The 25,434-nt window shown below is 46.1% G+C and overlaps 1 protein-coding gene across 3 annotated transcripts in view; it reads right to left on the reverse strand.

The window, feature by feature from the left end:
* Positions 1 to 21,198, reverse strand: part of LOC138648704 (protein phosphatase 1 regulatory subunit 12A-like) — a 33,731-nt gene extending 12,533 nt beyond the window's left edge. Inside the window, exons 1-19 of one of the 3 annotated variants that reach the window (XM_069738515.1) lie at positions 20,719 to 21,198; positions 15,008 to 15,138; positions 12,009 to 12,127; positions 9,953 to 10,112; positions 9,277 to 9,421; positions 8,863 to 8,937; positions 8,621 to 8,706; positions 7,832 to 7,956; positions 6,920 to 6,996; positions 6,653 to 6,811; positions 6,401 to 6,477; positions 6,101 to 6,319; positions 4,171 to 4,248; positions 4,001 to 4,091; positions 3,734 to 3,880; positions 3,493 to 3,625; positions 3,287 to 3,417; positions 2,462 to 2,518; positions 2,162 to 2,181 (exon numbers count right to left, since the gene is read on the reverse strand). In XM_069738515.1, coding sequence (XP_069594616.1) covers positions 2,162 to 2,181; positions 2,462 to 2,518; positions 3,287 to 3,417; positions 3,493 to 3,625; positions 3,734 to 3,880; positions 4,001 to 4,091; positions 4,171 to 4,248; positions 6,101 to 6,319; positions 6,401 to 6,477; positions 6,653 to 6,811; positions 6,920 to 6,996; positions 7,832 to 7,956; positions 8,621 to 8,706; positions 8,863 to 8,937; positions 9,277 to 9,421; positions 9,953 to 10,112; positions 12,009 to 12,127; positions 15,008 to 15,138; positions 20,719 to 20,976 — 2,288 coding nt within the window. In that variant the 5' untranslated portion in view covers positions 20,977 to 21,198. Of the gene's footprint in view, positions 1 to 2,161; positions 2,182 to 2,461; positions 2,519 to 3,286; positions 3,418 to 3,492; positions 3,626 to 3,733; positions 3,881 to 4,000; positions 4,092 to 4,170; positions 4,249 to 6,100; positions 6,320 to 6,400; positions 6,478 to 6,652; positions 6,812 to 6,919; positions 6,997 to 7,831; positions 7,981 to 8,620; positions 8,707 to 8,862; positions 8,938 to 9,276; positions 9,422 to 9,952; positions 10,113 to 12,008; positions 12,128 to 15,007; positions 15,139 to 20,718 lie in introns of all 3 variants that reach the window. The other 2 variants (XM_069738516.1, XM_069738514.1) reach the window with 2 other exon arrangements.
* Between the last annotated feature and the right edge of the window lie 4,236 nt (positions 21,199 to 25,434).

The following is a 25,434-nucleotide window of genomic DNA, read 5'->3' on the forward strand; positions in this document are numbered from 1 at the left end:
AAAAAAAGACATCAAACCACTGTTACAGTTATTGTCTTTGGAACTGCCGGAAAAAGCCAGGAGCGGGGAATGAATGGAGCACAGGTGGAGCATGGGCACGGCCGCTCCCTTCAGCCGATCAGTCTTACCCCCCACTAAAGACAGGGGAAAATTTGGGTTTCACTGTGCAACGCCTTTAATGATTTAAATCTGCCAAACCAGCCCTTTCCATAAAAGTGTTAATTAATAGTGATGAGTGAATGTGTTCAGATAAGGTGTTATCTAAGCATGCTCGGGTGCTGAGGGTTTTCGGCATGCTCGAATAAAAAGTTCCCCATAGCTGCATGTCTCGAGGCTGTTTAGCAGCTGCAACACATGTAAGGATTGTCTAACAAACAGGCATGCGTTGCGGCTATCGAGCAGCCACGGGGACTCAAACATATTGAGGGTATCACAAGAGCATGCTCAGATAACACCTTATCTCAGTACGTTCGTTCATCACTATTAACTAAAGTTCAAAATCCAGAGAGAATTGTATTATTTCCACAATACTGTGGATGGTCAGTGTGTAGTAGGTGAAATCAGAGTTACATGTAACAAATGCAGATGTTGCTGTGTAAAAGCATTGACTTTGCAGTGGAAATATTCCACAGCATCTGGACTCATCCATAGCCAGTACAGAGGGACCAGTTAATGCAATGTGTTATTAATTAGCTCCATGCCAGGATTTATATCCTGTAGATATGGTGTCCTGACCTTCAGTCACATGGGCGAGGGACACGTCGAGCTTTCCTAAGTGAAGTCAGAGCAAGTGTTTGAACAGTGACAGAGATGGCAGCCGTTCAACACGGACTCATACTTAAAGTGAACGTCTAACCAGGATAAGTCGCCCTTCCTGAGATGGTGAACCAGCTGAAATGCCAATCAAGGGGCAGGATACGGGAAAGATATTTCTATAGAGATAAAATCCCGCGATCCCAACATATTATTACCCCTTTATAAATCACTGGTGAGGCCACATCTAGAATACGGGATCCAGTTTTGGGCTCCTCATTTTAAAAAGAATATTCAGAAGTTAGAATCAGTTTAATGATGGGCCACTAGATTATTACAAGGGATGGAGGCCTCGAATATGGGGAGAGGTTGGAAAAGTTGTGCTTGTTTAGCTTAAAAAAAAAGAGGAGATCTCATTTACATGTTTAAATATATGTGTGGCCAGTACAAAACACTGGCACATGACTTATTCCTTCCAAGGACCAAGGGGCGCTTAATACAGGTGGAAGAAAGGAGATTCCGGCAGCTAAACAGGAAAGGGTTCTTCACAGTTAGAGCAGTCAGACTGTGGAATGCCGACCACAAGAGGTAGTAATGGCCGACACTATAACAGCTTTTATATAAGGGACGGATGATTTCCTTGATATAAATAACATTGCTGGTTATCGCTAAATTAGTGACAAAATGTACAATTGGTGGAGAAAGGTTAAACTTGATGGATGGAGGTCTTTTTTTCAACCTATGTAACTATGTAAATCCTGAGGAATGGGATACTTCCTATACAAAAAGTAAGGGGTACAAAACATGGGCCACGCACCTTGTCTCAGCCAAGTGGAGTGGCTCAAGTGGCTTATAGTGGGACTTTGGAGACTAACTAGTCGGCATCATTATTACTGTGGTATCCAAGATGTCATAGCCTAAACCAGCGGTGGGGAATCTTTTTTTCTACCAAGGGCCATTTGGATATTGATACCATAAGTCGGGGGCCGTACAAACTCCGCCCACAAAGTACATCCTGACTCTGGCACTGGTTTCAATATGTAATCTTTCATTGCATGCCCTTCAGTGCTCAGTAGTGAACACTGCGTGTGTGCTAACAGAGTAAGAAGAAATTAATGAGCTGGTTGTAATCAAAATACACCCCCTTGCCCAAGAATGTGGTCCCTGAGAATCTGCTTGGGGGCCTGATAAAAGGTCATCGAGGGCCGTAAATGGCCCTGGGGCCTGAGGTCCCCCCCCCCCTCCTGGCCTAAACGGTCAAGCCTAGACAATCGCTTCCCTTTAGGAACTATTTTTTTTTCCTACAGCAGGATAATTATGTGCATATGAAAACATTTTGCGTGTTCAATAAGGCAGACTAGAAATGAACGACTATAAAAAGAAAAAAAAAATCTTATCAGGTTCTTACCGAGAGCTAAGTCCATCTACCTGGGAGGAAAACAAGAGAAAGGGATTATGTTACACAATGTGCAGGCAATCCCCGCGGCAATAAAGAGGTTAAGCCAATTACCCGTGTTCATGGGAATACAGTACTGATCCACTCACACAGTTCACTTACCCAATTACAAGATCATCGGCGCCACGCAGCAAGAACAGATATAAAACCCATGTTACTAGATATCACACTACACACTTTCTTTTTCCTTTTCCTGACAAAATTTCACAAGACATTAAAAAAAAAAAACAGATTGCATGCAGGTCCAAGCACCTGAGCTTGCGGACTTTCCTCTGTGCCATCCTCTTCCTCCGATTCTTCGCCATCGCGCTGAAAGAAACATGTAGCTCATGCAGTAAGGGTTGGAATACACACTGGACTGAGCTGCAAATCTGACCGTCAGTATGTAGTCCGTGCATTCTTCCTGTACTTGTGTGGGCATTCGTCTGGGCACTCCAAATTACAGCAAATGTAGCAAACTACTGGAAATGGCTACCTATAAAATTGTCCCGTGTGAATGAAATGGGGAAATAGTGAGCGCCGCTAGAGAGAGGGAACAGTGCGTGTGATCTGTGTAGAGTGCGCCACAATTTATTAGCACTATAGCAGGATTATACCACACTAAGTGTTAACTGGAACCAGCAAACATTTGCTTTTATATTGTAACAATCTAAATCCTATACCTAGATCACAGACATGTGAACATAGCCTAAAGCCCCCCCATACACATTAGAATGCTGGCCGAAATTGCCGTCCAGTTGACGGGTTCGGCTGTCAATCTACTGTGTATGGGGACTCGGGACAAATGACTGTAGGGGGGGGGTTAGGTATATGGCACATCAATTTTTGGACTGTCGATCCTTTTGTTCTCCCTGACATTAGCCCCCTTTGGAAATGGCTGCCAGCGGCTCGCTCACACAGAACACAGGAGCAAGAGATCTGCCAGCCAAATGAACAATAATCAAGCCATCTAATGTGTATGAGGGGGGCTTAAGTTTAACCCATAAAGTGGCAGTAGCCTCTGTACTGAAGGTCTTGGTCAATAAATATGCAGGCTTCAGTGAAAACCCAGATTGCCTGTGATCACTTGATTCTTACATCTCTAGCAGACAGTTCAACTCCAGTGGATCTCCTTTTCCCTCGTGGCCTTCTCCGGTCCCGAATTCCTACCTTGTTCCTGCCACCTCGCTCATCACTTTCTTTCTCGTCCTCTTGGGACTTCTGCATTTCTATAACGGCATTTAACGCTGAGTTATGGCGACCCACAAAGTCACCTGAAACACCAAGACCTAGGACTGGCAAACCTTTGCTCTCTGAGCTTTGTCCTCCTTCTCGTCTAGGTGAGCCCGATGATGTTGCAGTTGGATCTGGAGTTGTTAATCCTAAAAGATCGGATTTCTGCAAACTGGCAATTCGGGATCTCCAGCTGACCTCTGCCTGAAAATTCAGAATAAAAAACGTGTATGCATTTATCAGAGGAAACGTTCACCTTACTGATCAGTAGAGGAATTCAGTCGTAGTTGAAAGGTCTTCAATACCGCTCACCCCATCATCACTGGTGGTACGGCTGCTCCTTGGTTTTGTCTGGTTGTCTTCTTCTGGGGTCTTCGCAGGCTCTGACACTACTTCTTGATTTTCCTGTTGACCTTTGATGACCTTTTCAGCTTCTTTTAGATCAGTAAGAGTCACTCCCTACAGAAGATTAATGTAAATGAATAGGTATCAGAAACATTTATTACAATGGTTAATGACCTTGGAAAACATATACAAAATTCTGTGTTGCAAAGATTAAGATGTTTGCTTAATGCTTACCTGAGTGGATCGACGAGACTGTCGCGCATGTCGAGACCTTGCCTTTCTCTGAGCTTCAGCCTCTTCATCTCTCACAGGGGTCAAGTAAGACCTAACAATACACTCTGTGAGACATTGTATATAAAGGTGTGCTCACACAATAGAGATCTCTTCCAGATATGACTTCCTACCTGCGGCGCTCTTTGGTCTCTGTAATGGTTGCTGGCTGCTCTGAGTTTGTACTTGTAGTGTTTGCCGTATCAGCAATTCTGGAAGGGAGAGAAAATATATCTAAGTCAGCAATACCTTACACGTCCAAGATACCTGCAACAAACAGCAATCAGAAAACTGAATAATTGTAGGATCTTTTTCATGACAAGTTTTGGAAATCCCATACTTGGTAATGAGAGGTTTTGTCTTTAAGAATATTTAGAGAGTAAACTTTCAGGAAGAAGTTTTTTCATATTTGGTAGGCATTTTAATTTCTTGCAGATCAGTGAGGGTCTTATGACTTAAGACCCCCACTGATTGCTCAATAAGGCCGCCTTATAGTGCACAACTCAAGAGCACACACACAGAGCTAGGTACAGATTCAATCGAAAGCATACGTATGTGTGTGTGCACTCCTGAGCTGGACACTACTAGGGTATTTGCAGATGTTGCGGTTTTTGCGGCGGATCCGCAGCGGTTTTGACGCTGCAAGTCCGCAGCAGTTTTCCATGTGGTGTACAGTACAATGTTATCCTATGGAAAACAAAAACCGTTGTGCACATGCTGCGGAAAAACCCACGCGGAAACGCTGCGGTTTATTTTCCGCAGCATGTCAATTCTTTGTGCGGAATCCGCAGCGGTTTGGCACCTGCTCCATATTAAAAATCCGCAGGTGTCTAAAACCGCAGTGGAAACTGCACAAAAAACCGTGATAAATCCGCAGTACTTTTTGCACTGCGGATTTAATTAAATCCGCTGCGGAAAATTCCGCAACGGAATCCGCAGCGTGTGCACATGGCCTTAGGGGAGCTATTAATCTGGGGCCACTTTAAAGGTCTGCCATATATAAAATAAACTTGTAAGTTTAGTAACTCTGTAAAAAGAAACTGTCAGATTGCATAACGTTATTAACCTACTGATAATCTGCAGGCTAGTAACATTGGGAAGGTGCCTGCCACTGTATTAAAATTGCGGCACCCGGGAGAAAACAAACTTTATTCCTCCTGGAAGCTGTTGGCTTTCAGTCAAGCAAATGTTCCAGAGAGTTTTCAGTCACCACTCAGTGAGACAGCCACAAGCACACCCCGGCACTAGGAATAACAGCTCGCTCAGCAATGCATCAATGGAGACCTGACTGTCAAAGTGCCGCTATATGATTACAGCTGCAGCTCTAAGTGCTGTGAGCGGTGACTGTAATTGCTCCAGGCACAGATGCATGACTGAAAGTCACCAGCTCGCGGGAGGAATAAAGCTCATTTTCTCCCGGGTGCTGCACTTTCAGTACAGTGGCCGGGCGCCATCATAAAACTCTATATCTGCAGCATATTAGCATTATCCAACCTGACAGGTTCCCATTAAGTATACATAAGACAGTGGCCAAGTTTCTCCCTGCAGCTATGCTTCCTGGAACTGCTGGTCAACTGGGAGCCATTTCTAAATTTATATTACTCTAAAGACACTTTTAATCTCTATCTATTGAGCAGCTAAATGCAATCAACTGGTCCTGTATCCACATAATTTAAAAGAAAGAAATGCTATTGCACCACAGCTGTCCTAACAAATCTTCACAGGAGAAAGAAGTGGCAAGATGGCACTCACCGTCCTCAATTGTCCTTTACTGGATATCACATAAGACATAAGAACGTGGAGTGAAAAAGTGCCGGATGACGGCCGGTTCACGCACACAATGCACTTCTATGGGTCCTGGCTGTCCTAACAACCTACTCATATCTGACAGTCTGGTTGTTGTAGGTTCCCCGGCTGAGCAGCGCTGTGCCAGACACATTGTCCCCATGATCAGTCAGTCTTAGATTAATCACAACTCACTTGCCACTCAAAGAAGGGCAGAAAAGCCTGGCAGCACATAACACATGTCATTTCTCTATGTTTGTAGACACGCATGACCCATACCTTGTACGTGAATTTGTAGTTGACCCAGTGGTATCTAATTTAGAAGATAAAGTGTTTCCACTTGTTAACGTAGTTTCTGGCTTAGTTAACGGCTCTTTTCTGGACAGGGAGGTTTCAGTCCGAGATGACAGAGGTTCCCTCTGTCTACGGAGTGAGATCGGTCCTTCATCTCCATCATTACGCTGACGAGTGATTGACGTGCGGCTAAACGGAGGTTCCCTATAAAAACATAAAATCATCAGTTGACTTGTGTCCCAAACTAAAGATCCTGCCATCCTCCATCTACCCCTAGATACTGACCTCACATTTTCCTGGTTACTTAACAGTTTCTGACTCGGAGTCACACGAGCTAAACGGAGTTCAGATCCTGCCTTCTCCTAAAAAACAAATCATCATCATGCTTAGGGAATTTATTGTAAATCAAAAGGTGAGCAGGAATGAATGAAACGAGACTTGCAGAAAAGTCCACCAAGAAGGAATAGGAAGCCATGAAGATGCTAAAAAGAAATAGTAAGGAAACTAAAGTAATAGATGGTTGGTCGCAATACACACTCTGTCTGCTAGCTGGGAGCTGGAGGCAGATTTAGGAAGTGCTGCCCTCCGGCCTTCTTCCAAGGTGGTGCCAGAGCTCAGTGTGCCAGAGCTACCAGTCTTCCTCAAGGAGGCTCGCCATGTAGGCTCAGTTTTCTCCTGCTCTGGTACAGCTGAGGTCTATGGATAGTAGTGTGTGGACGGTTAATTTAGTGTTTCAATTTACTGACTCGGAAAGGCTTATGAACAATGGAAGGTCACAGATTCATCCCCACCCTTCCTGCTCACCTTCTTTGTGGAGCTTGTTGAAAGGTTACGTAACTGATTGTTTAGATTATTAATTCGTTCTTGAGCTTTTACCTTTTCTATAGAGTAAAAGAGGAGTAAAAACAGGATTAATCTACGCAATCTGACCGTATAGGAACGTTAATAAAGTTAAAAAACTACTCCAAACTCGGAAGTTTCTTAACAGCGCGGCTTTACACACTAATAATGCAAACTAGAATTCACAAAAAGAAAAATTCTTTATCTCACAGCAAAACCTGGGTAACTTATTAAAGGGAACCTGTCAGTCCATTCATGCTGCCCAAACCACACGCAGCAGGAATCAGGGTCTGACCGCACAACTGCAGAGAGGTATGTTTTTCTCTGAAACGCTCCCACGTTGGGGACCATAGGCAAACACCAGACTATTACGGCTCTGCCCCCAGGTGGCTTCTCCCTGTACTGCTCTAGGTGATTAACAAGTCTCTACCATGGGTACATAGGGAGAGACCTGTCAATCACCTGGAGAGGTGCAGGGAGAAGCCATTCAAGAGGGGGCGGCAGTGGACTAGTCGGGTCTATCCTTATAGTTCCTGGCAAGCTGTTCAACCTATATTCTCTGAAAAAAAATACTTGGTTGCCATCAAGCATCCAGGCTTTGATTTATGATGCTTGGGAACATGAATCAAGCGACAGGTTCCCTTTAAAGAGACCTACTTAGTGTATGTCCATATGGGATTTAGCCACTGTGGCCAAATTGGGCAGATTTTGTTGCACGAAGGCATTGGATTTGCCACATCTTTGAATATCAAAAGGGTGAAATCCAGAGTGACAATCCCATCCACTGTGTATCAGTCCTACATGGATGTACCCGAGTGGGTTGTTAGAATAAAAAGATGAATAGCAAGAATATATAAAGGAATAGAAAATGCTCACCAGACTCAGCGTCAGAACCAGAGTCATCAGAACTGGAAGCAATTGGTTGGCTGGTGGGTACTGTTGAAGTGATGGGCTGTGTCCGGCGCTCTTTGTCCTGCACTCGAAGTGCTACCTTCTCTTGACTGCTCAGACGAGAAATAGAACTCCTATTTGAAAAATGGGTCGGGGGGCAGGGAGCGTGCAAGGGGTCAGTGCACAGAGTGCCCGGGAATACACAGCAGGTGTCACACACACACATACAGTGAGAACATATCAAGCTCACACCGTGAACAATCCACACTGTGTATCACACTGTCCATTGTGAAATTAACCAGTGTATGACACAGCGCACAATCCAGTAGTCCCCCTTCACCAGTAAGTATATGTCTTTAAGATGTGCTCTTTGGTAGTCTTAAAAGTCAACTTTTTTCAACTCTTAGGTCAGTTCTTGCAAATATGGCTACCTCTAAAGCTTGCACGTGGCTTGTGAATGAGTTTTCCTACATGTTAATAGTTATTCATCCAAAGTGGAGCCCGGTGACGTGTCAGTATATAACGTAGAAGATTTGACATTCAGATATCTAAGAAGACTTTAAGAGAAGATCTCTGAAGGTTCGGACAGTGTTTGTAGAACAGATCTTATTAAAAAAAAAAGCTAATTTTTATACTTGAGAAAATGGACCACTCAAAGACATATTTAGTGGTGATTTTTAGTGGGGGAAATGCACCACAATCGTGTATCGCTACAGCACAACTGACGTGCCACACTCCAATGCATCACTCAAACGCAGCCAACGAGTCACAGACCTCCTTGTTCGGCTAGCTGCATTTTGATTTGGAGGGCTTGTCGGCGACATTATCTGCGGAGCGTTCTTCATCTTCTCCAAGCGTAACTACAAAGAAACCAAGACAAAAAAAAAGAAAAGAAGAGAAAAGAGTTAAGATAGATATTACATAAGCAAAAATAATTGCAGGTGGGAAATAGATAAATTAATTTATGTATCATTTCCTGTTTGTGCCCCCCATATATAGACTCAATGAGATCTCACCGCACTCTGCTTCTTCTTCATCTCTTCCAAGACAGACTCCAAACTGTCGTCTGCAACATCAAAGGGCGTCTGGCCCTAAATAAGTGGAAACCACATTGAGAGGTGCGCTTGCAATTTGCACACAAAGAGACAGAAAGGACACCCTGCAAAACAAATGCTGTTAGCACCAAGAAATGATGGACAAGGCAAGACAAAGGTTGCTGAATTTCAGCGCAGAAGAGTTAGAAAATGCATCGGGAGGTAACCAAAAAAACAATGCAAAAAAGTAGAGAATTGCTCAAGGGACACAAAGTATGAGCAGCCAGGATGCCAGACGCACATGAGATACACGGCACAGGTGTACAGAACCAGCCATGGCGCAGCCAGGGGGCGTAAGCAGTCTGTGAATAGTGAGGAGACCGCCGACCCCCTCACCACTTTGTTGACAGCCTCCATGTCACAGAGAGCCTCACACAGGAGACGGCATGAATCCGGTTGGCCCCAGTGAGCGGCCGCGTGCAGAGGAGTCCAATCATCTAAGTCACGGGAATCCACGTCACACCCCAATTGTAGGAGCAGCCTGAGACAGATATGAAAAATGAGAAAAGAAGGGTGATATATATATCAAATAATGACGGTATGAAAGATGGAGAGCAACAAAACAGAAAAATGAGTAATATCAGACTATTACATAAAATATATAAATATAATTTGTTTTTGTTTCTGTACCCCTTCATACCAGACAAACATTATCCATATGCCCCACTGTGGCTGTGATTGGATAATCCTCTTCCCAGGACCCTGCTTTATTCAGGGTTGGGAGCTTACTGGTACCAGTTTCCTCGAATGCCTTGGACTCCCAGTAATCAGGTCAATGTCATGACAGTAGTCGTTGTTGGATCCCCCATCTGAAAATCTAATCACTTCCAACACCGTTGATATTTGTAACCCAAAAAACAGCAGCCAGCCCCTCTAGAGCCGATTATTTCTAGTTTAGCCACTGATATAATAGCCATATTTAGCAGAACCAGAACATCCGCCCTCCGTCTTACGAGTTACACACATAAGCCTTCACGCCCTTTCGTTTCATAGTCTGTGGCTGACAGCTCACCTTATGACTTCGGTATAGCCCTTGGCAGCCGCTACATGTAAAGGAGTAGCCCCGGTGGTGGGATGCCGGAGGTCATCATATTTCCCATTGTTCAACCAGCGGCGGGCATCTCTTAACATGAGCTCTTCCTCCTCTTTTTTCGCTGCGTCTAAATCAATACCTGCAAGACAAGTCACAAATCCCGTCTATTCGGCCTCATTGTGGGAAAAATGGACTGATTGTAATCAGTGTTTGTTCCGTGTGTCAGTTTCTACCATCAGTTTCTAACATATGCAAAAAAAAAAACAAAAAAACTGAGGAAGGTTTCTAAGGCTTCTCCTTAGCATTAGGCTTCTGACTTTTTTTGACTGTGTTCGAGAAAATGGATCACATTTGATCAGCGTTTTAGGCTATGTGCACACGTCAGGATTTCTTGCAGAAATTTCCTGAACAAAACCGGACATTTTCTGCAAGAAATCCGCATGCGTTTTTTTCCGGAGGTTCCCAATGCAATAATATAGTGGGAAATCCGCAAAACATCAGCAAAATTAATGAACATGCTGCGTTTTTTTACCACAATGTGTTTTTTTCATGGAAAAAAACCGCAACATATGCACAAAAATTGAGGAATTCATTATAAATGATGGGATGCATATGTATGCGTTTTTTAAGCGTTTTATAGCGGAAAAAAAAAAACACGCAAAATCCTGAATGTGTGCACACAGCCTTAGGCCTCTTTCACACGTCCAGATAATTCCGGTACCGGAGAAATCGGTACCGGAGTTATTCGTGTCCATGTGCTCACATAGCACATCAGTGTGGCACACGTGCGGCAGCCATGTGCTGCCCGTGTGCCGACTGAGGACCACATGGACCGTGCAGGAGACAGCGCTGTCCCCTGCTTTTGGTGCTGAAGCCGACATTCATTCCTTCTCCCCAGCAGCGTTCGCTGGAGAGAAGGAATGAAAAAAATTAAGGTTTTTTTTTCCTTTTTTTCTTAAAAATTAAGTTTGTGGGTCACCTCCCGCCTCCCATTCCCTGTGCGCCTGCCAGCTTGCCGAGAAGTACTCACCCAGCTCCTGCGATGTATGCTCTCAGCGCCGGCAGCAGGTCCTGTGTGAGCGGTCACGTGGTACCGCTCATTACAGTGATGAATATGCGCAAATGTGTCAGTGTCTCCGGTACGTGAGAAAACTGTCAGTACACGTACCGGAGACACTGACGTGTGAAAGAGGCCTAAATAAGATTTTTATCATTCTTTGGACGGTTTCCATTTTAAGTTAAATGTCTGTTTTTCCCATTTCCCAAAAAAATAAATATGTTTTCCAAGCTTCTCCTGCCCATTAGTCTTACATAGAAGGCATCCATGTTCTGTCCATTATATTCACAGACAGACTAACGTTAAGACTATGTTCCCACGATGCGCTTTTCACGTTGCAGATTTTCTGAGCTTATTAGAAAATGCAAGTAACCTAATCTACCCTTTTCATTACGGATTTCATTGCGGTTTTTGTCTTCTTTTGATATTATGTCATGTTACAAATGAAGCTCATGTACTGATTACATACATTAGTGCATTTCTGCAGTAATGCTTAAGTTTTTTTAAACTAAGGATTTTCCACATTTAATAAAATTCTGAGGTAAAATCCACAAATAAAACTCAGTGAACCCGAAAAAGAAATTGACATGTTGTGGATTTCATGAGAAATCAGCCACATGTCAATAAATAAGCAAGTTTGATTGACAAATCATATTGTTAATAACTCTGCCAATCAGAAGATGAACAGAAGTCATTCTGTGGCCGAAATTGTGACCTTTTGTGTACTAGTATATAAAGCCCAGGTAGGGCGGCAGCCATGCATGGTGTATATATTACATACTATAAACACAGAGGCGAGTAGGCCTCAGACCAGCCTTGGGACTGGCTAACCAATCACAGTGAAGCTTTCATTCTTCCAGAGCAGTTTAACAAAAGAAAACAGAGCAGTGATTGGTTGCTATGGGCAACAAAGCCTATTTTTTTCTTAGACAGTTTAGAGGAATTAGGCCCCATATTTTTCTTTTCATGTGCACTTACCCAGCTTCTTGACCTCGCTCTTTAGCAGTTTCTCCATGGCGCTCTCGTGAGACACGTCCAGTGGAAGTTCCCCTTCACTATTTACAATAGCCACATTCCCACCATTAGAGATCAAGTACCTACCGAAAACATAAATCAATGTGTTAATGGGGTTTTGTGGTGTGACTCCTGTATAGGAAAACGCTGGCAGCATTTTAGTTAGGCTACTTTCACACTAGCGTTTTTTTCAATACGTCGCAATGCGTTGTTTAGGGGAAAAAACGCATCCTGCAAAGTTGTCTGCAGGATGCGTTTTTGCCCCATAGACTAAAATTAGCGACACATTGCGACGCATTAACACACGTCGCAACCGTCGTGCGACGGTTGCGCCGTGTTGTGGCGGACCGCCGGGAGCAAAAAACGTTACATGTAACGTTTTTTGCTTCCGACGGTCCGCCACTTCTGACCGCGCATGCGCGGCCGGAACTCCTCCCCCACCTCCCCGCACCTCACAATGGGTGGGTCCATTTATTTTTGTACCTTTCTTGGTCACAACAAGGCCTCATTTAGACGTCAGTAATTTTTCTCGTACGTAGAAACAAGGACCGCTGCTCATCAGATCTTTGGGTCTGATTTTTCGACAATGTTTGGTCAGTTTTTACCATTAGCAATTTTCTCGTATAACAAAAAAAAAAAAATTGCAAAACTTTTCCTATCCATTTCAGTGTTAAGAATGGACAGAATGTGGATTGTCTACGATTTTCATGGACCCATTGACTTGTAGACTTAGACACAGCTCCATGAACTATATGGCCACGTTCACATGTTGCTTTTGCTTTTTTTTTTTCCTTGAAGCAAATTTTCAGCTGCGTTTCACAGTACCAGCAAAGTCTATGAGTTTTCAGAAATCTCATGCACACCTTTTTTATTTTCCCTGACCATTTTGTCAAAGAACTGCATTTTTGCAAACTGCAGCATGTCACTTTTTTCTGCTTCATCACATTTTGGCACCAAAAATAAAGCAAAACCTGCTGCCTGCATTTTTTTCAGCCTTTCTGGAGCATTTTTCACCCAAAAAATATATCAAGTTTTGCTGCGTTTTTGGTGCCAAAACCTGATGAAGCAGAATCAGATTAATTTTATGTGCACTAAACTTTATCAGCATGTACAAGAGATAAATGTACCCCGATAAACACAGGAAGCATTCAGCAAAACCTGCCTTTTTTACTGCCAAGAGAGCAGGTTTTGCCTGTGGAAAAAAAATACATCACAAATGCAATATGTGAACATAGCCTAATGGGTATGTGTTCTGTTGAGGTCTATTAGTGACAATATTTAATTTGATTCTTTTAATTTCACTTTTTTTTGGAAGGATTCAGCATTGATTTGTTTTCAAGATGTTTAAGCCAAATTCATAATTTACAACTTTTGGCTTCTGACCATTTTACAAAATTTTTGGGCAATTGTCCTCCAGTATCCCGGTAGAGTGCAAAATCTGGCTATTTTTTTTTCTGTGCAGGAAAAGGCTATTTAGCATCGTTTTAAATAACAGTGTACATGTTTTACTCTGGAAAAAAAAAAGCAAAAAGAAATAAAAATATTTTTGAACTCAAACATTGTTTGCCCATTTTCATGCATTTGGCGCAAAAAGAAAGACAAGGAAAAATAAGACTTAAAAAAGCAAATTATGGATCGTAGCCACTGTGCCGACACAGACGCGCAGCTCACCGAGTGAGAAAAAGATGATACCGAGTCATATCAGGCGGGATATTCTCTGGATATTTCTAATCACTGATGCCAGGGAGTCACACGACTATATAAAAAAATCGTCAGAGTTTCATCTAGAAAACTTGAATAATTTTTTTTTCACTTGTCATCCGTGTGTAATCGTTTTTTTTTTTTTTTTTTTACAGCAGCTGCTATTAATAATTTAATATTCCTATTTCCAAGAATTGTAATGTACTCATACAAATCGGATGCTATACCGTGACTCCGCAGGGCATCTGATCCTTTTTGCACACCTATAGACTTGAATGGGCAAGTCTCGTCCTAGCGCATGCTGCGAAGTTTTTCCATTCGCTTTACTTGCAGGAAGCACTTGGACCGAAAATACGGTTGTGTGAACAAGCCCTCACAGAAAGGGAAAATATATGAAGACATTGACTGAAAAATGGGGATTGATAAGTTGCTTTGTAAAAATAAATAAAAACAATAAATAATAAGCTATTAGAAAAATTAAACTATGAATGTAAAGGCAGATAGGTGGTCCATGTTTGGACCCCAGTGATGGTGACCCCATCTAATCCCTGTGAATCGGAGGTTAAGTATTCCTCTAATTATCAGCTGGCAGGTTTTTTAGGTGTGACAGGCCCATGGGGGTGTTAGGGATGCACCCCTGGTATAACCTGTTCCAACCACATACCTGTAATCACAGGTCATTCTGATCTGTACTAATACGTGAAAAACAAGCGTCCATGAAATAGACAATATGACACCTTGGCAACCAACTTTCCCAGAATCCTGAAAAAATATGGTCTAATAATGCAGAAATAAATGTTGAACCCGTAAAAACGAAGAAGGTTTGTCATTCAGGGGTCTGAGTGACCAAATTAGCCAAACTTGTAGTGGCAGACATGGTAGTTATACCTGTTCCTGGGAAACGGGGTGACAACTAAAGCCACCATCAGGCTGGGGTTAGACGGAAACTTTGGCAGCGACACAGATCTCACATGTAGAGCGCCATGGGATAAATGGCGCTATAATAATAAACAATAATAATGCCCCTGAGTAATGAAGGTGACCGAGGGGGCATTGCAACCCAAAAAGGTACCACGAATACAAAAAATGAGCTAAAAAAAAAAAAGTTCTGATTTTTTTTTGTCTCTTGCTTGTACTGGTACCCCGTAAGTCATAATGTGACCCCGTTCACCTACAGAAATGATCTGTAATCTTTTTAAGACCAGGACACAAAGCAATGACTCGTAACAAGCTAAATGGGGTGCAGTATCCCCCCGACTTACTGTGCTATGCTCACAAATCCACAGGACGCTGCGGCATGGAGCGGGGTCCAACCCTCGTTGTCCTGCTGGTTCACAGAAGCGCCATTCTCCACCAGAAACTGAACCATTTCTATATTTTCGTCAATACAGGCCTGAGGAGGGGGAGAAGAAGGTCAGAGAGGAGAATTGTGATCGATGCTGGTACCAAATTACCGGAGCATGAAACGTGAACTGGAGGTGAAATAATGGTTACGGAGGAGGCAGGGACAGCTATGGATGTTCTGATACCGAAGTGGCTGATAACAGAAAACAATAGCATAGCCAATGCAGTACATTAGAGGATGTGTCCTTTAACACACAGGATTAATTACAAATATTTTGCAAAACGTAAAGAAACAGAATCAAGTAACTATAAGTCCTTATGGGAAAGCTGGGTGGCAACCAATATGGCTGCTATTCATAATCACAGACAGGTTATCATCCAATGATCCCAGACCCCCACGTGAAAAATTTGCCGGGACACAGTAACGTATGCTCCTTTAAGTATAGGAGTAAGAAAAAACGGGCAACAACCACTTTTGGAGAAATAATGGATTCTACAGTGATTGTCACCCAGCTTTTCTATGAGCAGATGTAGTTTCTAGAGATGGTGACTGGACTGGACTGATGGTGGACTTTTATTTCCAGGAGGAGATGGACAAGAAAGACATTCAAGGCAAATATAAGAAAATGTCAGCCGTATGAGGAATGCAAACAGGAAAATGGCTCAGTGCCGGGGTCTGCTAGCTGCCACTATTCGCGTAACGTGAGACTACAACTCCCAGCATGCCGATCTGCAGATATCCTGTGTGTGGTCTGCTCTTCACACTTTACTACTAATTGGTGACACCCCATTACAAGAGCAATAATTACAGGAGGAATTCAGATCGGGGTGTGGGCTGTGAGGCGGATGGCAGCACGCACTGAACACTACTCAATATGGATATATGCTCGGACGTCTGGGACTGCAGCAGGGATGAGGAGACGGCACCATAGAAAACCGTGCACGGGTCAATATGTCAGCACAAAGTGTTCTCCATAGACAAGAATAATACAATATGGCTCCAGTGCGAAAGATCTCACAGTCCTGATCAGTAACAATGCCTTCTTAAATGGGGGGTTCACTTTTCTAACATTAGGAGGGTGCAATAATGCCAAATGTCCTATAGCCCCCCTACCCCAGCGATGCGGAGAGCAGAGCCCTGGCTTACATTGCTGACACCCATCTCCATCAATTACATGTTTTATAGCCCAGAAACAGTTATCATCATAGATTTACTCATCAGGTCTGAAGTTATGAAGTTTTAGAAAACTTAAAAAAAAAAGTTCTGCAGGGGTCTGATCACTTACTGGAGGAGGGGGGTCTGATCACTTACTGGAGGAGGGGGGGGGGTCTGATCACTTACTGGAGGATGACAGGGGTCTGATCACTTACTGGAGGAGGGGGGTCTGATCACTTACTGGTCTGATCACTCACTGGAGGATGACAGGGGTCTGATCACTTACTGGTCTGATCACTTACTGGAGGGGGGGTCTGATTACTTGCTAAAGGAGGGGTCTGATCACTTACTGGAGGACGACGGGGGTCTGATCACTTACTGGAGGAGGGGGGGGTCTGATCACTTACTGGAGGAGGGGGGGGGTCTGATCACTTACTGGAGGAGGGGGGTCTGATCACTTACTGGAGGAGGGGGGTCTGATCACTCACTGGAGGAGGGGGGTCTGATCACTTACTGGAGGAGGGGGGTCTGATCACTCACTGGAGGAGGGGGGTCTGATCACTCACTGGAGGAGGGGGGTCTGATCACTTACTGGAGGAGGGGGGGTCTGATCACTCACTGGAGGAGGGGGGTCTGATCACTTACTGGAGGAGGGGGGGTCTGATCACTTACTGGAGGGGGGTCTGATCACTCACTGGAGGAGGGGGGTCTGATCACTAACTGGAGGGGGGGTCTGATTACTTGCTAAAGGAGGGGTCTGATCACTTACTGGAGGACGACGGGGGTCTGATCACTAACTGGAGGAGGGGGGGTCTGATCACTTACTGGAGGAGGGGTCTGATCACTTACAAAAGGGGGGGTCTGATCACTTACTGGAGGAGGGGGGTCTGATCACTTACTGGAGGAGGGGGGTCTGATCACTTACTAAGGGGGGGGTCTGATCACTTACTGGAGGACGACGGGGGTCTGATCACTTATTAAAGGGGGGGGTCTGATCACTTACTGGAGGACGACGGGGGTCTGATCACTTGCTGCTGGAGGAGGGGGGTCTGATCACTCACTGGAGGACGACGGGGGTCTGATCACTTATTAAAGGGGGGGTCTGATCACTTACTGGAGGACGACGGGGGTCTGATCACTTACTAAAGGGGGGTCTGATCACTTACTGGAGGATGACGGTGGTCTGATCACTTACTGGAGGATGACGGTGGTCTGATCACTTACTGGAGGATGACGGTGGTCTGATCACTTACTGGAGGATGACGGGGGTCTGATCACTTACTGGAGGAGGGGGGGTCTGATCACTTACTGGAGGACGACGGGGGTCTGATCACTTACTAAAGGGGGGTCTGATCACTTACTGGAGGAGGGGGGGTCTGATCACTTACTGGAGGATGATGGGGGTCTGATCACTTACTGGTCTGATCACTCATGGGATGAGAGGGGTCTGATCACTTATTAGAGGAAGGGGGTCCAATCACTTATTAGAGGAGGGGGGTCCAATCACTTATTAGAATTGGAGAGTCTGATCACTTATTATTAGAGGAGGGGGGTCCGGTCACTTATTAGAAGAGGAGGGTCTGATCACTTATTAGAGGAGGGGGGTCTGATCACTTATAATTAGAGGACGGGGGTCTGATCACTTATTATGAGAGGGGGGTCCTCCTGATCACTTATTATTAGAGGAGGGGGGTCTGATCACTTATTATTAGAGGAGGGGGGTCTGATCACTTATTATTAGAGGAGGGGGGTCTGATCACTTATTATTAGAGGAGGGGGGTCTGATCTCCATCAATTACATGTTTTAAGAGCCCAGAAACAGTTATCATCATAGATTTACTCATCAGGTCTGAAGATATGAAGTTTTCTAAAACTTCAAAAAAAAAAAAAAAAGTTCTGCAGGGGTCTGATCACTTACTGGAGGGGGGTCTAATTACTTATTATTAGAGGAGGGGTGTCTGATCACTTATGAGAGGGGGGTCTGATCACTTATTAGAGGGGGATCTGATCATGTATTATTAGAGGAGGGGGGTCCCATCACTTATTAGAGGGGAGTCCGATCACTTATTAGAGGAGGGTCCGATCACTTATTAGAGGAGGGTCCGATCACTTATTATTAGAGGGGGGGTCCTGATCACTTATTAGAGGGTCCAATCACTTATTAGAGGGGGGTCCTGATCACTTATTATTAGAGGAGGGTCCGATCACTTATTAGAGGGGGGTCCTGATCTCTTATTAGAGGAGGGTCCGATCACTTATTAGAGGGGGGTCCTGATCACTTATTATTAGAGGAGGGTCCGATCACTTATTAGAGGGGGTTCCTGATCACTTATTAGAGGGGGGTCCTTATCACTTATTAGAGGGGGTTCCTGATCACTTATTAGAGGGGGGTCCTGATCACTTATTATTAGAGGGGGGTCCTGATCACTTATTAGAGGAGGGTCCGATCACTTATTAGAGGGGGTTCCTGATCACTTATTAGAGGGGGGTCCTGATCACTTATTAGAGGGGGGTCTGATCACTTATTAGAGGAGGGTCCGATCACTTATGATTAGAGGAGGGTCCGATCACTTATTAGAGGGGGGTCCTGATCACTTATTAGAGGAGGGTCCGATCACTTATTATTAGAGGAGGGTCCGATCACTTATTAGAGGGGGGTCCTGATCACTTATTAGAGGAGGGTCCGATCACTTATTATTAGAGGAGGGTCCTGATCACTTATTATTAGAGGGGGGTCTGATCACTTATTATTAGAGAGGGGTCTGATGACTTATTATTAGAGGGTCCGATCACTTATTAGAGGGGGGGTCCTGATCACTTATTATTAGAGGAGGGTCCGATCACTTATTAGAGGGGGGTCCTGATCACTTATCAGAGGAGGGTCCGATCACTTATTATTAGAGGAGGGTCCGATCACTTATTAGAGGGGGGTCCTGATCACTTATTAGAGGAGGGTCCGATCACTTATTAGAGGGGGGGTCCTGATCACTTATTATTAGAGGGGGGTCCGATCACTTATTATTAGAGGGGGGTCCGATCACTTATTATTAGAGGAGGGTCCTGATCACTTATTATTAGAGAGGGGTCTGATGACTTATTATTAGAGGGTCCGATCACTTATTAGAGGGGGGTCCGATCACTTATTATTAGAGGAGGGTCCGATCACTTATTAGAGGGGGGTCCTGATCACTTATTAGAGGAGGGTCCGATCACTTATTATTAGAGGAGGGTCCTGATCACTTATTATTAGAGGGGGGTCTGATCACTTATTATTAGAGAGGGGTCTGATGACTTATTATTAGAGGGTCCGATCACTTATTAGAGGGGGGGTCCTGATCACTTATTATTAGAGGAGGGTCCGATCACTTATTAGAGGGGGGTCCTGATCACTTATCAGAGGAGGGTCCGATCACTTATTATTAGAGGAGGGTCCGATCACTTATTAGAGGGGGGTCCTGATCACTTATTAGAGGAGGGTCCGATCACTTATTAGAGGGGGGGTCCTGATCACTTATTATTAGAGGGGGGTCCGATCACTTATTATTAGAGGGGGGGTCCTGATCACTTATTATTAGAGGGGGGTCCGATCACTTATTAGAGGGGGGTCCGATCACTTATTAGAGGAGGGTCCGATCACTTATTAGAGGGGGGTTCTGATCACTTATTAGAGGAGGGTCCGATCACTTATTAGAGGGGGGGTCCTGATCACTTATTATTAGAGGGGGGTCCGATCACTTATTAGAGGGGGGTCCTGATCACTTATTAGAGGAGGGTCCGATCACTTATTATTAGAGGGGGGTCCGATCACTTATTATTAGAGGGGGGGTCCTGATCACTTATTATTAGAGGGGGGTCCGATCACTTATTAGAGGGGGGTCCGATCACTTATTAGAGGAGGGTCCGATCACTTATTAGAGGGGGGTTCTGATCACTTATTAGAGGAGGGTCCGATCACTTATTAGAGGGGGGGTCCTGATCACTTATTATTAGAGGGGGGTCCGATCACTTATTAGAGGGGGGTCCTGATCACTTATTAGAGGAGGGTCCGATCACTTATTATTAGAGGGGGGTCCGATCACTTATTAGAGGGGGGGGGTCCTGATCACTTATTATTAGAGGGGGGTCCGATCACTTATTAGAGGAGGGTCCGATCACTTATTAGAGGGGGGGTCCTGATCACTTATTATTAGAGGGGGGTCCGATCACTTATTAGAGGAGGGTCCGATCACTTATTAGAGGGGGGGTCCTGATCACTTATATTATTAGAGGGGGGTCCGATCACTTCACCCCAGTCTTCCACAGGGACACAGAGCCGCCTTTGGAGCAGACCTGGGTGATCGCGGGCATGGAGTGCAGATGATGGGTGTAGCAGGCACAGGGGGCGCTCAGGACCCCGCACTCCGTATGTCCGGGCTCTCCAGCTGTGGTGAGACTACAACTCCCAGCATGCCCTGACAGCTCCTACAATGGTACCTGGTGCAGAGCCGTCAGTCCGTCCACGTTGGTGCCATTGATCGGGGCTCCGGCCGTCAGCAGTTGCCGAACCTCCTCCCGGTCTCCAGCCGAACAAGCGGCCATAAACACTGCTCCTTGCGCGAACCGGACCCGGGGCGGGCGGCGGAGGTTGCCGTGCGGCAGACATCGCTCCGTCTCCGAGCCTTGCCACCGGCTCAGCTGCTCCCGCCGCTTCCCTTTAGCTGAGTCCGACCGGGACCGATCATCCGCCGCCATCTTCCGTGTCCTGCCCGGAGACAGGCGGGAGGAGGGGACCGGGAGAGGCCGAGGAGGAGGAGGGAGAGGACAAGGGAGGAGACGTCAGGAGGAGAGGTGGGGAGCGGGGACAGCGGGCGGCCCGGTGCGGGGCAGATGGGGGTCCGACCTGTGTGATGGGGGTCTGCGCACTGCCAGGACCCGGCAGCGGTCACATCATGCTCTATATATGCCACCATTTGTGCCAGGATCTGACATGCCACAGCACTGAATGACAGGAGCCGCATTTGTCCTGGCTAGTTGTCCCTAGTTCCCAGTCTCCTACAATAGCTGTGATTGTCTGCAGCGGTCGCTGGTACAGACCACGTCATTGCTGGAGACCGGTGTTGGACCAGGGACACTTTACACTTTGTTAGTTTTCCAGTTTTCAACAACATTTCAGCTGTTTGGGAATTATTGACAAAGTAAAGACTGAGGTTTGCCGGCAGAGCTGACTTGTGGATGTCACAGGAGGGGCTTCCATCCATTAGTCTGGGGGGCCAGTAATGGATCCCAGGACCTTCCATAGCCTCACTAGTCATGTGAATGGCTGCCATCCATTAGTCTGGGGGGCCAGTAATGGATCCCAGGACCTTCCATAGCCTCACTAGTCATGTGAATGGCTGCCATGCATTAGTCTGGGGGGCCAGTAATGGAGTTCAGGATCTTCCATAGCCTCACTAGTCATGTGAATGGCTGCCATGCATTAGTCTGGGGGGCCAGTAATGGAGCCCAGGACCTTCCATAGCCTCACTAGTCATGTGAATGGCTGCCATCCATTAGTCTGGGGGGCCGGTAATGGAGCCCAGGACCTTCCATAGCCTCACTAGTCATGTGAATGGCTGCCATGCATTAGTCTGGGGGGCCAGTAATGGAGCCCAGGACCTTCCATAGCCTCACTAGTCATTTGAGTGGTTGCCATGAATTAGTCTGGGGGGCCAGTAATGGAGCCCAGGACCTTCCATAGCCTCACTAGTCATGTGAATGGCTGCCATGCATTAGTCTGGGGGGCCGGTAATGGAGCCCAGGACCTTCCATAGCCTCACTAGTCATTTGAGTGGTTGCCATGAATTAGTCTGGGGGGCCAGTAATGGAGCCCAGGACCTTCCATAGCCTCACTAGTCATGTGAATGGCTGCCATGCATTAGTCTGGGGGGCCAGTAATGGAGTTCAGGACCTTCCATAGCCTCACTAGTCATGTGAATGGCTGCCATGCATTAGTCTGGGGGGCCAGTAATGGAGCCCAGGACCTTCCATAGCCTCACTAGTCATGTGAATGGTTGCCATCCATTAGTCTGGGGGGCCGGTAATGGAGCCCAGGACCTTCCATAGCCTCACTAGTCATGTGAATGGTTGCCATCCATTAGTCTGGGGGGCCAGTAATGGAGCCCAGGACCTTCCATAGCCTCACTAGTCATGTGAATGGCTGCCATGCATTAGTCTGGGGGGCCAGTAATGGAGCCCAGGACCTTCCATAGCCTCACTAGTCATGTGAATGGTTGCCATCCATTAGTCTGGGGGGCCGGTAATGGAGCCCAGGACCTTCCATAGCCTCACTAGTCATGTGAATGGTTGCCATCCATTAGTCTGGGGGGCCAGTAATGGAGCCCAGGACCTTTCATAGCCTCACTAGTCATGTGAATGGCTGCCATCCATTAGTCTGGGGGGCCGGTAATGGAGCCCAGGACCTTCCATAGCCTCACTAGTCATTTGAGTGGTTGCCATGCATTAGTCTGGGGGGCCAGTAATGGAGCCCAGGACCTTCCATAGCCTCACTAGTCATGTGAATGGCTGCCATGCATTAGTCTGGGGGGCCAGTAATGGAGTTCAGGATCTTCCATAGCCTCACTAGTCATGTGAATGGCTGCCATGCATTAGTCTGGGGGGCCAGTAATGGAGCCCAGGACCTTCCATAGCCTCACTAGTCATGTGAATGGCTGCCATGCATTAGTCTGGGGGGCCAGTAATGGAGCCCAGGACCTTCCATAGCCTCACTAGTCATGTGAATGGTTGCCATGTAACGTGCAGCTGCATTTTCAGGCTATCTTCTGGCTGACTCTTTGGGTTTTCTATTGGGTGATGGTTTTAACCCTTCTTTTGCACCCTCTTTGAATTAACATGCCATTACACAGTGCCACCTCTAGTCACATGGAGTAATGCACAGACGTTTGGGGCCACTCTTTCTATATAAAAGCTAAGCAATACCTAATAGTGAACCACCCGACAAAGATGGGTGCAGATCTGGTCACATTTATACAACTGATGCACATGGATACCTAGAATGGGGAGTGTTCGTATTTGGGAACGTCTCTAAGTTACAGGTGTGACCCCTCCATGGCAGAGCCTCTCTATAAGGGCATCCAAGAGGACAGTATCTCTCCTCATGTTTTTAGGACAGACAGCGGATGGATCCATCAAATTTAATGGAAGTAATAAGTGTTCATTTTTAAGGGACCCATGTGTTCGTTTTCTAACCTTGGTCCATGTCCTATTCTGATCCATGTTAGCAGCTATGTGATATAGAAGAAAATACAGGACAAGGGCACTGCTGGTAATGGCCGTCTAAAGAACAGAAGATGTAGGGAAGGGTCATTATTGGTAAGCAGAGCTGCACTTGGCATTGAAACGCAGAGCCTGAATATCTACCAGTAATTGCAGAATCTGAGCTCGCCCCACCAATCTACCTATATAGTGCCATTAATTTCACACCATCACTGTCCCCATCAGTCTGTAGGACACCTTCCTTCATAGGGAGGAGTCCCAAGTTTGGAGTCTAAAAAGTGATTCCAACACTTATTCTTTTGATAGGCCGTCAATATCTCAGAAGGTAGTGCACCATTAGCCTTTATTGCAGCCCTTGGTTCTGTATTACACAGGTGGCCCTAAAACACACAAGGTGCCTACAGGACATCGCATACTACAAGAGTACGATCATTGTGGACATCCTATAAGCCCCAAGAAACCAAAGTGCAGATGAACCCACAGATCTGATTTGTTACAATAACCCCTCTGTCTGCTGACACCTGGTCTTCAGATTCCACCAACCCTGGAGATAGGAAGCAAGAAAGGAAACGCTGAATGAGGGTCTGGTTCTTAGGCTACGTTCACACTAGCGTCATTCGACGCACGTCACAATGCGTCATTTTGAAGAAAAAACGCATCCTGCAAAGTTGCCTGCAGGATGTGTTTTTTCTCCATAGACTCATTAGTGACGCATTTCGACGGATTGCAACGTGTTTTTGCAGTCCGTCGGGACAAAAAAAGTTGCTTGAAATTTTTTTTGTCCATCGGGTCCGCTTTTTCCGACCGCGCATGCGCGGCCGGAACTCCGCCCCCTCCTCCCCGGACCTTACAATGGGGCAGCGGATGCGTTGTAAAACTGCATCCGCTGCCCCAGGCACACCGATGTAACAGTCATGGTGACCGGCGTGGAAAGGGCTCAGGCACACCGATGTAACAGTCATGGTGACCGGCGTGGAAAGGGCTCAGGCACACCGATGTAACAGTCATGGTGACCGGTGTGGAAAGGGCTCAGGCACACAGATGTAACAGTCATGGTGACTGGCGTGGAAAGGGCTCAGGCACACAGATGTAACAGTCATGGTGACTGGCGTGGAAAGGGCTCAGGCACACAGATGTTACAGTCATGATGACCGGCGTGGAAAGGGCTCAGGCACACCGATGTAACAGTAATGGTGACCGGCGTGGAAAGGGCTCAGGCACACAGATGTAATGGTGACCGGCGTGGAAAGGGCTCAGGCACACAGATGTAACAGTCATGGTGACCGGCGTGGAAAGGGCTCAGGCACACAGATGTTACAGTCATGATGACCGGCGTGGAAAGGGCTCAGGCACACCGATGTAACAGTAATGGTGACCGGCGTGGAAAGGGCTCAGGCACACAGATGTAATGGTGACCGGCGTGGAAAGGGCTCAGGCACACAGATGTAACAGTCATGGTGAACGGCTTGGAAAGGGCTCAGGCCTACAGATGTAACAGTCATGGTAACCGGCGTGGAAAGGGCTCAGGCACACAGATGTAACAGTCATGGTGACCGGCGTGGAAAGGGCTCAGGCACACCGATGTAACAGTCATGGTGACCGGCGTGGAAAGGGCTCAGGCACACCGATGTAACAGTCATGGTGACCAGCGTGGAAAGGGCTCAGGCACACCGATGTAACAGTCATGGTGACCGGCGTGGAAAGGACTCAGGCGCACAGATGTAACAGTCATGGTGACCAGCGTGGAAAGGACTCAGGCGCACAGATGTAACAGTCATGGTGACCAGCGTGGAAAGGACTCAGGCCCACAGATGTAACAGTCATGGTGACCGGCGTGGAAAGGACTCGGGCGCACAGATGTAACAGTCATGGTGACCGGCGTGGAAAGGGCTCAGGCACACAGATGTAACAGTCATGGTGACCGGCGTGGAAAGGACT

The sequence above is a fragment of the Ranitomeya imitator genome, chromosome 9 (assembly GCF_032444005.1).
Source record: "Ranitomeya imitator isolate aRanImi1 chromosome 9, aRanImi1.pri, whole genome shotgun sequence".
In the NCBI taxonomy this organism is placed as follows: Eukaryota; Metazoa; Chordata; class Amphibia; order Anura; family Dendrobatidae; genus Ranitomeya; species Ranitomeya imitator.